We start from the raw sequence: 13,159 nt of genomic DNA, 5'->3' as shown, positions 1-13,159 counted from the left end.
CTTGCTTATTTTACATGACCTGGATCGCCAAGAGGAACATTCAAGCAATGTAAAATAACCAACATACAGACACACAGCGAGGAAGAACATGCATGCTTCGTAAAATAAATTACATTCAGTCGGCGTACGGTCTCGATCAGTGAATCCTACTGTAAAAGTATTGAGGTTCAATGGTTTGGTGTTAAGGGGAAAAAAAATCACAGATAATCTGCGGCTGCGTATAGTCCGTACCTCATAAACTTTGCCTTTTTTAGCAGATAATCCGCGGATTATACGCCGGAAAATACGGTACTATTTCTTAACATACATTTGAAACTACTAATTAAACCCTACTTTAATTAAGAGAGATTAATATTATGTTCCCACTAGCTATTAAAATAGCTGATTGTTTGCACAATAAACAAAATTACTACTTTGATATTAAATTTGCCTTGATTTATAAATATTATTATATTTTTTTGAATTTCCGTGAAATAGGCGTTTTTTAATTTTTTTTATTTATGGGTAAAATAATTGGAACTTAGCTGGGCCATTGTTTATGGTTACTTGTAGTAGATAATACTTTCATGTAGGAATGAAAAAAAAAAGAAAACAAAAGGTCTTGATATTGAAATATATTTGGGTTCAAAAGTTTTGTTTTCTGGAGAATTACCCATGAACTGTGTTCAAACTATGTCTTCAGCTGAGATTATAGCCATGAATGCAACATTGTTAGCACTGCTGCTTTCTTTGAAAAAAAAAATGTTATGTTATAAATAGAAAAAATCTCTATTCATCTAAAGTGGGTGATAATATCACAATCTTTTTCCTAGACAATGGAAATATAAGTGTTAATGTAATCTAAGATCTTTATACTGTAACGGATCTGGTGCAACTTCCAACTTTCTTGAAAGGACGACACAGTTCTTGATTAAAATCACAGGAAATTTATTTACACTATGTACAGGAAAGAGCATCAACAACTGCTAAATTAATCATCAGCAATTAAGCAAATATCACACATCCATTTGCTTCCGTCACTATCATGAATTGAGTTTTGTAAACCTGCCACGAAGTTTTCCCATCGAATGTGGCAAGTTTAATGGACGGTCGAGCAACCAATGTGGGAGCGCCAAACTGTACAGAGCTGCTTTCCGCCGGTCGCCAATCTCCTTTCCATGTTTTTAATTTTCTCATCCACATGATTTTCAACTGTTGCGATACGGTTTTCTACTGTTTCAAATCTTTCATCAAAAGCATCAACTCGATGCTCTATCTCATTAAATTTATTTTCCATCACAGTCTTTACCGAAGTAAGGTCATTTTTAATTTCCTCTTGGTTAGAAGCTAAATCATTTTTCAGCACCATTAAATCACTTTTCCATTGTTCTTGATTAGCCGCCAATTCATTTTTCAATTGTTTTTGATTAGCCACCAATTCATTTTTCAATTGTTCTTGATTAGCCGCAATGTCATTTTTTAATTGTTCTTGATTTGCAGTAAATCTTGCAGTCAAATCACTTTTTAATTGGTCTTGATTAGCCGCCATATCATTTTTTAATTGTTCTTGATTAGCCGCCATATCATTTTTTAATTGTTCTTGATTAGCCGCCAAACTTTCAGTCAAGTCACTTTTCACAGCATTAATTGCTTCCAGAAGTTGTTTTAATTGGTCATCCATTGCGCGAGCAATCACCATAAATAAATAAAGTCCCGAATTCAAACAGTCTTTATGAAAAAATGTCCAAAGTCACACTTACTCCAAGAAAGTCCTGAAGAAGCCCCACGTTGGGCGCCAATTGTAACGGATCCGGTGCGACTTCCAACTTTCTTGAAAGGAAGACACGTTTCTTATTAAAATCACAGGAAATTTATTTACACTATGTACAGGAAAGAGCGTCAACAACTGCTAAATTAATCATCAGCAATTAAGCAAATATCACACAACACCGTTAAATCAATGGTTACACACGTATTTACTTCCAAATACGAAAAACAACACAGCGAAATGCCTCGCAATAAACAGAGCTAATACACTCTCAGTACAAATTCTCAATCGAAACTAACTTTTTATCCAGCATAACGGCTTTTATACACACCGAAAAGAGAGCTCTCAAACATTCCACCAGATTCCAAATACTTCTCGAAAATCGTAGACCGTTATTTTATTTCTCTTCCTTCGCAAATTTTATCAATGAAAAATAGGGGATCGTATACTTCAGCCGAATGTATAGGGGCTGTATATTCATTACGGGAAACTATTTACAGGTTACGTTCTACAATAATTTTAGATGACAGATAATTTAAAAAATGCCAAATTTAGCTAGATTACGACAAATTAATCACAAAAATAACTAATATTTACAGAATTTGTAACAATACAGTTCTTCATTTTGTCATTCAATATGGAGTTCTAGTTTGCTTTCAGGTAAGCAAAAAGGATGACTAAATACTTTCTATTTTGATAGTCAAAAAGTTGAAATTATAATCAAAGGCAAGGTGTGTGGTGAATCTTCAGAAAACCATTCAAGAAGAACATATCTTTGGTTGAAAAACCAAATTCAACACATTTTGGTCATGTAACTCCAGACGGTGACTCTAGGAAAAGCATAATATCATTAGTACTAAAGCAGTTGAAATATAAATATACTAGCTGACCCGCAGGAAGCATGCACGCTTGACAGCAGAAAACCAAAAATTCGATTATTTCAACAGTAATTTTTCAAAAAACAGGCACAAAGTGAATTTTTATTATTTTTTTTGCTGATTTAAAAGAAAATGAAATGATGCCTCACTTTCATAGTTTTATGAAGTATTAAGGAAACAACAACAGCAACAAAAAAAGTACCATTAAGCAATATTATTTATGCTTAATTACTCTGCTAAAATAAACCTTCTCTTTTCCAATTTTAGTGCGACAGTACAACTAAAGTTTAAAATCCTATTGCATTTTCCTGGGCATTTGGATCGACACTAAATGGTGAAAAAAGTCAATCAAAAGTGACAAAACCCATAGCAGGATCGACGGTATGATCTTCGTGTTTCCAGCACAGCGCTCTATTCTATTGACACAAAAAAAAAGATTTTTGGACAGTGGGTCTAATTTTCGTCAATAGCTGGCACAATAAGCTCTAAAATGAGGGGTAAATCATGGAATTTGATAAAGAAATAAAGTAGTTCTCGCTTGGGTGTTACCAAAAATATTCTACAGAAATATATAAGATTGATTCGACAATCAATAAAGCTGTTGGATATGATGGTACAGTGGGCAACAACAAATACTGGAGTCTCTAATCAGCTTGCTCTAATGGGTCAATTATTTCGAAAATCCTTTAAAACACCAAGCACAAATAGTGAATTGCATGTTTTATTTAAGCGAAGTGCCTCTCAGAATGGCCGGTGACAACCAGCTCAACCAAAAACTTTGGTTTGTGGCTGAAAAAGAGGGCTACAATTGTGGCGCTCTGCTTCCCCTCTAAAAATAAATCATCAAGATAAATGAAAACGAAATTAGAAGATATTTTGAATAATGTTTTTCTAATTCAATGTTTAACAAAAGAAACTACTGTATTTGTAATATATTTTATCAAAACGTTATAGGTTGATTTTTTTTTTACTAGTTAAATTTTTCTGATGTCATGAGCCCCCCCTCCCTCTAACCCCCTCTTCCCATATGAGGCTAATAATCTCATTTGAAGGTAAGATGGGATTTATTTGCATAGTTTCTAGAAGTTCACTGATGCAAAAAGTAGCCTGGAAAATTTTTAAAACCACCAATCAAAGAAAATGAAAGGTATGGATATGTGATAGAATAATTAGGTTTCTTAATTGGGTTCTGGGAAATGCTCATAGTTAATGACAAAGAGAAATTATTTTTTTAACATCAGGTGCCTTTTTAAACTATACGTTTTTGAAATTTAAAAGAAACATTTTTTCTTTATTCATATCTAGAAAAAATTCAAAAAATCTGCATTTTACATAAAAACTATAAATTTAAAGCTCATTTCAGGAGAGTCATATTTTTTTAAACATATTTTTTGTGGTAAATACGTGATCAAAGTGACAGCTTTTTATCAACTTGAAATTTAGAATTTCCCAAAAAAGTTTTTCGTGATACACTCTACTGAGCACCCCATCTACCTGAAAATCTATACATTCTGCATTGACTGAAACAATTTAAATCCATAGCCTAAATATGCATAGTTTATTTATCTTTCATGGAATTAAAAATTAAAATTTATAAATGCAATTTTTATTTATCGAAATAGTTGCATGCACGAAACCAGCCTTTTCATTTTCACAGAAAAAAAGAGTGATGCACAATCCTAAACATTCTATATTTTTTTCAGGAAAAAAATATGTGGCCAAAGTAACCAATCAGGTGTCAGATAGCTTAGAACATCAATAAAAGAAGTTATTGTGGTGAATTCATGCAGAAAAAATCTTTTGAAAGCTGATTTTAAAAAAAAAATATTAAGAATTCGTTCATTTACTGGGTAGTGTTCATCCACTGATCACTCTACTCATTAAAAATGTGGAAAATGCATGCATTGTTGTAACAAATTTCCTATATTTCTCTTGCAGGAGAGGTTACAGTGGTTAGAGAATTACTCAAATCTGGTTATCACAATTTAGATGCAAAAAATCAAGAAGGTCAAACTGCAGTACACTTAGCAAGTATTATGGGATTCAATGATATTCTTGATTTGCTTTTAGTTGTTGGAGCAAACCCTAACATTAGAGATGGCAGTGGCTTAACACCTTTGCATGTAATGTTATGAGTATTTTATTATTTAAAAAAACTTTTCTTTCATAAATGTTATTATTTTACATTTGTTGTACATTGATGTTTTAAAACATTATATTGCTCATTATGATATGAATCAATCATAAGTTCATGAATTTTCTTTTATATTGATGCCAAGGTAAACTACTTTAAGGACTTTGCAATGATTTCTTTCCTTTTTCTTGCTCCCCTAATTTTTCTGAGAAGTGTATTTCACTGTCATTCACATAGCTGTGGCTGTTGTAGGAAATTTAGTCTAGGTTTTAAATGAAAAATGTAAAACAGTCATTTTGAAACTGTGTACCTTCTTTATTTTTAAAGAAAACATTGGCATCATTTAATTGGAAATTGTGTAACATGTCCCAAGAAATATGAAAATAAGAGCAATTTTTAATAAGATCAGTAATGGTATCATTGAATTTAAATGATATGACACCGTTAGGGGAAATAAAACAAATTTAAATTGAATAAAAAAAAATTTGTTTCAAGTCTGATTATTATTTTTATTTTGTTTTGAATCCAAAAAGGAAAACACAAAAGCATGTTTATATTTTAGAAAATAGCTTGCTCTACATTCTTTTGCAAATAAACAAGGACAGTAAATAGATTTAATGAATTAAATTTAAATTTTTCTATTTTAAGGACATGACATTTTATGCATGCTTTGTGAAATGCACTGAGCATGTAGTTTTTTTAGGAGATGCACTATATAGACATAATAGATTATTGCATTGCTTTAGTGTTTGTTATATGGTATTTAATGCATGACATACTGGTAACATGTAAGGGGAATGTGTTACTGATTGCAGCACTATTTAAATGTATCCACTGTGTCAAGATCCAACACATCATTTTGAAAAAAAAAATATCTTTTTACTCAGATTAATGTCTTAGTTATTATTGAACTTATGGGAATGAATGAAAAACTTTCAGATTTTGATGGGAACTTTATTCCCTGAAATGATTTATTGAAAGGGTTTTGTGCTTCAGCTAAACACTAGCATTCTAGTAACTATGAACAAGGTTTTATTATTATATTCTGGGAATTCTCTCACTGTGTAGTGAGAATTTCGTGAAATTGGCAGCATTGTAATGCTACCAAATGCTGGTAAGCATTTGTTTCTATTATAAATTTATGATTTAAGAATGTTTCCTTATTTTTAATGCTTATTTCTTGCAAAGTCATTCCATGACGTTATTGAACAACATTCTCGCATTCCTTCAAAGTCCTTAAATTTCATTTTGCCTTCTAGATGCTCCCGAAAGTGCTTAAAAATGCAATGTGGTCCTTTAAAGTACTTAAACTTTTAAACCTTCTTTTGGTAGAACATGTTTGCATTGACTAAAGAGAGAAGAAGAAAGAATTTCTCACCAGGCATTTGAAAAAGAATGAGGGTTTTTAATGAACTTTTGCATAAAGGCAAACATGATAATTCAAGTATTTTTTTTGCAGCAAGTGGACAGAAAACACTTAATTCAGTCATATAGTGAAACGTTTGTTTTGAGTCACCATTTTATTCAGGATATTGAATTTAGTGAGAACAAGATGGCATCACGCTTAAGGGTTCTTCCGGCGCTACGCTGAAAGGATACGTGGGGAAATGCAGCAAATCGGCTGGAGACTGCGTTCTTGTTTTCATACAAAATAAAACTCATGGATAAAGTGGGGACTCAAAATGAAAATTTCGCTATGTAACTTAATTAAAAGTGTTTTATGGCCACTTGTCGCGATTTTTTATTTTTTATTTTTTGAATTCTCCGGTTTGCCATTATGTAAAGAGTTTCTTAAAACCCCCATTTTTTCAAATGCCTCTAAAATCTGTTAAACGAAAAAATGGAAGCTCTCCTTTTCAGGGAACGTAGTGCTCAGTGGTACGAATAAACTATAAAAAAAATGAAATTTTTTGAAATAGACATTTTGGAGGAAAATCAAAAAAAATATTGAAAATTTTTTTTTCCAAAGACTGGAAAAAAACTAATGCACATATTTCAAAATACTGCATATGGTTTTAAACAAGAAGAACAAATATTCTTTTAAATTAAACAAACGAAACAAAATATCTTCTACCGTTCCTGAGATAATGTACTTTAAAGATTTTGAACAAAACTCCAAGTGAGAAGTCATTACACGACCGCCATCTTTGGCAGCCTATTTCTTGGCCACGGAATTTTTTGGGGCAGAAGAAAAAAAAACCTATTTCTTAATTTTTTATAAATTTTAACATATGTTACATTAAAAAAAAAAAAAATCCGAGACCATAAGTAACACCCCCTGTTGAATTGACATGGATTCTACCATATGTATTTTTTAATATGAGTATCTTGAGTTGTGAAAACTGTAATGTTTAAGATAAAAAAATGTTGATTATATGTGTGATTGTTTCCCCTCCACTTTGTTTTTAGATCTTAAGCATGTGTATGCTCAAAATTTATTGTACATTAATTTATTAAAATAATAGTGAAAACTTGAGAAGTTTTTAATTTTAAAACATGGAAAAGTTATGATCCATAATGAAACTTTTATGCAACAGTAAAAAAATCCCATCGATGAATGATGAAGAACATGCAAGCAAATTAAATTACCTGAATATTTTTTCGATTTAGGGAAAAGCTATAAACATTGTGAAGATATTTATCATAGTTATCTGACATTGGAAATCTAAGTGCTGTGTTTAAAATATGCACAAGAGTTATTTCATAAGTAAATAGCTTCTTATTTTTATGTGTATTTTTCAGTATGCTAGCAAAAATAATGAACCTGAAACAGTGGCAGTTCTGTTAAGACATAAAGCTAACCCTCAACTGAGAGCTACTGAATCTGGTTGGGTGCCTCTACATTATGCTGCTTTTCTTGGCTACACAGAGGTTTTGAATGTATGTAGTGCTTTGGATTGTGTTTTTACTTCTCCTTTCTTTTTGAAAAATGTTCTTTTAGCTTGAGAAATTTTTGCCATTACAGTCAAACTCTAATATAACACCACTGTTGGATTTAATTCTGTTTTGGCTTTATATCAAGTTTGGTGGTACATCAAAGTTTAAAGTATAGGATTACACAAAAATTTTGAATATTAATATTAAAAAATATAATCAAATTGAAACATGTTCATACCTGTATGAGGTCAAAAAAAAAAAAAAAAAACAGTGTAACCTCAATTTAACAATTGTCAAGAGACTGGAAAAAGTTGTCATTAAATCAAGGATATCGTTGAGTTAAGGAGCGTGGACATCTAATGCATTGAAATACGGACCAGTGAAATGTATCGTTAAATTGAGGAAATCGTTAAATCGAGTAGTGTTAAATTGAAGTTATACTGTACATAAATTTCTGTGCTCCAACATTTTTTATCAATGTGTTCTTTGATGCAAAATATTTCTATATAAATGCTACCTAGACATTTCCCCCCAAAATAACTCTTTCTACATCCTTTTCTAATGCATGGGTATAATTTTGAAAGGTGTATTTTGTAACATATTATTCAGACTTGGGTGGTCAATTCTTCATTCTGAAGTTCTGCTTTAGATGAATTGAATTGTGAATTGGCAGTTGCTTACCCTTATAATTTCCCCATGAGTCATGTCTTTAAAAGCTGAAACTGATTAGTCAGCATCAATTTATTCATTTGCTGTAATAGAATGTTGCAAAATAGTTAGTCGTTAATGTTATTTCTTTAATTTCTACATAGCTTTGCACACAGCACTCTTCACCTTCCACTAAACATTCACATCCCCCATTTAATGACAAGACTTTCTGGAGTAATTTCATCTCATAAACCCTTCAGTTAAAAACATTGAAAAAAGTGTTTGAATTTAGGCTCTGGTGTGGGATATGTTACATTCTGCCCTGTTACATCACAGGGCCAAATTTCTGAAATTTTTTCGGTGCAACACTAGAAAATCTGATCAGTTTCTGGATTTTAGTTTAACGCTTTCAAGTAACCACTAAAGAAACAAATACTGCTACATTCTGCTATAATTTTATATTGTCTGACTAACTGTAGTAAAAGCTCCGCTATATAAATAGTGCAGGAAGGACTAACTGGATTTAGAAACTTTCATATTGCTGACCATGTAGAAATTAGAACATATTTGAGACTGCTTCACTTGTTTTTGTCCTTAAAAAAAAACTTTCCCTTTTGGATAAATTTCCTACATAAAAACATAATGGAGTTACTCCTGATCATCATTGAATGTTATCTTGTTTCTCAAAAGTTGCCTAAAAGGGAGGGGCGTTGTGACACAAAGTGTGCTACAGTAGGAGCCGCTTAATGTGATCACGGTTAATGTTATCATTCGCTTAATGTTATCAGAATCACGAAGTCCCGCAACACTTGTATGTTAACACACATTAAAAAAGTCGGATTTTGTAATCAGCGTCTTTGTTTATTGTTGTTACTTTTTCATAAACTTTCAATTTTTTCCCCGTTTTTGTTCCTCAATTAAGAGAAATACATAGGCAAACCCTGACGAGACTAACTTTCTGTGTAGATTTTGTGATTTTCAATAGCAGTTCAAAATTTTTCTAGGAATGAAGCTACAAAAAGTTCGCCCCTAGTGACCACAGACTCCCCCTAAGAAAACTTTCTTTTGCACCTAAAAAAAAAAAAATCAGTCGCTGGACATGTTGCAGGCATTGATGTAGGACCTCCATTGTTGCCAATACTTTGTAAACTATTAAAGAATTGTGTCAAGATTGAAAACAAAGCGAAGTTAAATTAAAATTTCAACAACAAGCAAAACCATGCTGGAAAAGATAGAAAAGCTGAATGTGCTTTGAAACTGGTTTACAAATGTCGGGGAAAACGGTCATATTTTACTTCACCTATTACTATGATTAAAAATTTCATAATTTAATTTTAACTTTTTATAATTCAGATATTTCCATTCTGTCAATTTAATTTATAATTTAAAACTACGTTCAGTTGAGTCATTGTGATTTTAATTTGAGGTTGCCAAAATAAATGCACCTTAATTGGAAAAAAATCTCCTGGATTCTTTTCGGTTATTGTTATCAGTCGGTTATTGGTATCAAATTATATTTGTCCCAAAGTGATCACATTAAGTGGCGCCTACTGTATTTTTGGATGTTACTTTTATTCATTTTTATGAACAAAACATTCTTTTTAAAAATAAAATAGTTTACTAAATATGAACACAAAAAAGGGTAAAGAAATCTAGAATTCAACAATTTTGCTGAAAATTTCAAACTTGACACCTCTGTTATTAGATGAATGGATTTAAACCATTAGTTGTTTTGCTAATTTCATTGTTTGTACCTCTGTATATAATATTTGTTATAATTTTAAAATTAAGTAGTGAAGTATATTCTTGTAAGTTTAATTTTTAGACACATGATTTGGTTTTCTGTTTAGTTTTCAATTTCTCTTTGATGATGCACCAAAGATAAAATTTATGCATTTTTTTTCTTTGCAACTTGTAGGTATTGTTGGAGATGAAATGTCCTTGTCATCCTAGGTCCAATTATAATGAAACTCCCTTAGATTTGGCTAAAAAAAATAAGCACAAAGAATGCATATCAATATTGGGTAAATATATATCTTAAGATGCCTGGAGCGTTATTTTCTCTTTTTTTTCTGTATGTGTCAAACATTACATTGTTTAATTTAGTTCAAACATCTGCCAGAAAAGTTCTGCAGCTCTCAAAACTCATTCAAATGATGCTCAAAATCAGGGTTTGCCAATATATATCAATCAATATGTATCATGATATATATCACGATATATGTCTGATATTTATTTTGAAAATATCATGCTATTTTGATATTTTTGATATTTATTTTTTTAAATAGGGTATTTTGTGTAAAATTTATATTAATCTTAGCAATATTGTTCATTTATTATTAAAAACAACCAAAAAGTTATGTACTATATTTTTATGATGTATTAATACATTATTAATGTAACAATGTTATATTATATTCCTTTTTTTATTTTATATTCATAAAATTATTGATAATTTAACAGTTTTAATTGATGTTAAAAGCGCCTGATTAAATATTAAACATTGGTAAGAAAAAAAGTCTTATGACTGTGCACCGACAAATGCATATTTTTTATTTCTGAATCATATAACTGTAAAAGTAGCTAACAGAAGAAAAAATGAGTAAAACAGCTAATGTTAAATTAGTACTATTAAAATCGATAAAAATGTTAAATGAAATATTACATAAATAATGAAAGAAACCTTAATTTTAAGTCTACATAGTGTAGTTAAAATATGAGAAAATAAAGAATGATTTGAGGATGCAATTACTATTTTGAAGACTTTAGTTTGTGCTTCTTGAAAATATTGGATATATATATCAAAATATCCAATATTTTCGAACCCTGCTCAAAATGTTTAAACCTATTTGGAACAAAAGCCTCATCATTACAAAGAATTTTTGTGTTAGAGCTCTAGTCTCTGCCGATACGTAAATAACATACGTCAATCGTGATGTCAGCATTCGGACGCATTGCAACAAAAGCTAGCAACGTATGCTATTACCGTACGCACCTTAATTGCTGTAGTTTTTGCCTAAAAATTCCAAATGTTTGCTAATATTTCCCGCGCAAACGCTGGATAACGTACAAGACTAAAATGTTGAGCTTGTCTTTCTTCCTGTCACTAATAGCCAATGGAGAAGTAGAATCATTGGCCTGACAGCGCTCTGCAGACGAGGCTAGCATCAGTTGTTTTGTTTTGTTTCTCCTTCCTGACATGTGTTCCCAATCACAGAAACATGGAAAAGATGTTCTTTTTGTTACTGATACCACTCGGTTACCCGAACCAGAAAAAAAAGGGGAACAAAAGAAGAACCTCTGTACCTAAGAACCACAATGATTATAAAAAACAAGCATATATGTTGGGGTTTTACCATTTTTTTTGGAGTATTAAGTAACAAGTTCCTAAAAAATGAAAAGGAACTAGCAAATTTTTGGATTTTTCAAAAGCCAAAAAAAAAAAAAAAAAAGCAAGGGAAGGTTCTAATTAAATTCATTTTTAATATTTCTTCATTAATCTACCAATATAATAATGAAATTACAAAATCTTCCTGGTACCAAAATATCATTCTTTAAAACATACCATGTATTTTGAATATATTTTGTAAATTATCAAAATATCTATGCACTATAACATTTTAAGAATTTGGCTCAAAATACTTTTGTGCTGGATCTCAAACATAAAACAGGTACTTCTGGTCTCATGGGCATATCCACAAGGTGGCAACAGGGAGGGCAATTGTCATTGAGTTTGAAAGTGTATACATCTTCTTGAGAGTCCATTAAAAGGAAAAGTTATTGGTGTTGAGTTGATACCACTATCATTTTAGAATTACATTGCTTCCATAAATCTTGAGGGGGGGGGGCTTAACAGACCAGTCTCCCAATTGTCCAAATGATGGGCCTGCCCTATGGGGACCATGAACTTAAATCTTCGGAAGGGCAGAAACTCTCAATTTGCCAAATGGAACTCTTCAAATATTGTCACTGAATTATGATAATTCTGCCTAATAGAATTCTAATTTTTGCTAAATTGGTAGAAAAATTTGCTGAATAAGAAAATTTTGCTAGGTCACATCAATTTCCCATTGGGACTCTCCTTGGCCCCTCCCCTTCTATGTTCAGATGGATTGGCCCTTGCCTGGCCCTGATCAACGCTTGGGCCAACCAGGCCTGGATCTATAAATTTTGGGCCCCCCTGCAATAGATCAGCAGGACCTCTAACTGCCTATTGGAGTTCTATGCCACTGAATGCCACAGGCCCCTTTAATACAGTGAGCCACCCCGCACTGCGGGGTCTGCAGATATGTAAATCCGGGACTGGGGCAAATGAGCCAGGCCCAAGGAGTTTAAAAAACCCATCTCTCTTTAAATATCCAATGAATGGAATTTAATTTACATTTATTAGGCTTTACATATACAATTACGAAAAGAAAAATAATTGCTGAAATATTTTTGTTTCTTTTTCTTGAATTTCTTATTATTTGTAGTTTGAAAATTAAACATCATTCAGAACAATTTGCATAACAGATTATCTGATAGTCTGTAATATTAATTTCTCTGCATATCTGTCTATAACCACATCTCCTCCAGCACTCCAGGGTTTTTACCATTTTTGGTTTAAACTGTTAGATGAAGGCCTGAAGACTGCTCTATTTTTCGATCCAGGCCAGAAGCCAAGCAATTCGTGCTTAAGCACACCCAGAAGTTTTGATTCCTTGAAGGACTTTGACTGTGACGTATTTAACCTGCCCCAGTCACCATTAACAAACATAGGGGATCTTTGACCGAACGACATCAGACCGGGGACCTTTCAGTTAAGCAGGGGTGCTTCTCCCCCCAAAAAAGAAAAATACCTCTCAAAACACCCCCTTCTTAAAAGTTTTAGTGCCG

General features: G+C 31.9%; 1 protein-coding gene across 1 annotated transcript in view; it reads left to right on the top strand.

Moving 5' to 3' along the window:
• Positions 1–13,159, top strand: part of LOC129219112 (tyrosine-protein kinase HTK16-like) — a 79,992-nt gene that overhangs the window by 19,225 nt on the left and 47,608 nt on the right. Inside the window, exons 4-6 of the mRNA XM_054853432.1 lie at positions 4,564–4,748; positions 7,502–7,639; positions 10,203–10,308. Coding sequence (XP_054709407.1) covers positions 4,564–4,748; positions 7,502–7,639; positions 10,203–10,308 — 429 coding nt within the window. The remainder of the gene's footprint in view (positions 1–4,563; positions 4,749–7,501; positions 7,640–10,202; positions 10,309–13,159) is intronic.

The sequence above is a fragment of the Uloborus diversus genome, chromosome 3 (assembly GCF_026930045.1).
Source record: "Uloborus diversus isolate 005 chromosome 3, Udiv.v.3.1, whole genome shotgun sequence".
Classification (NCBI taxonomy): domain Eukaryota; kingdom Metazoa; phylum Arthropoda; class Arachnida; order Araneae; family Uloboridae; genus Uloborus; species Uloborus diversus.
Note: the sequence above shows the minus strand (reverse complement) of the source record. Positions and strands in the feature narration are given on the sequence as shown.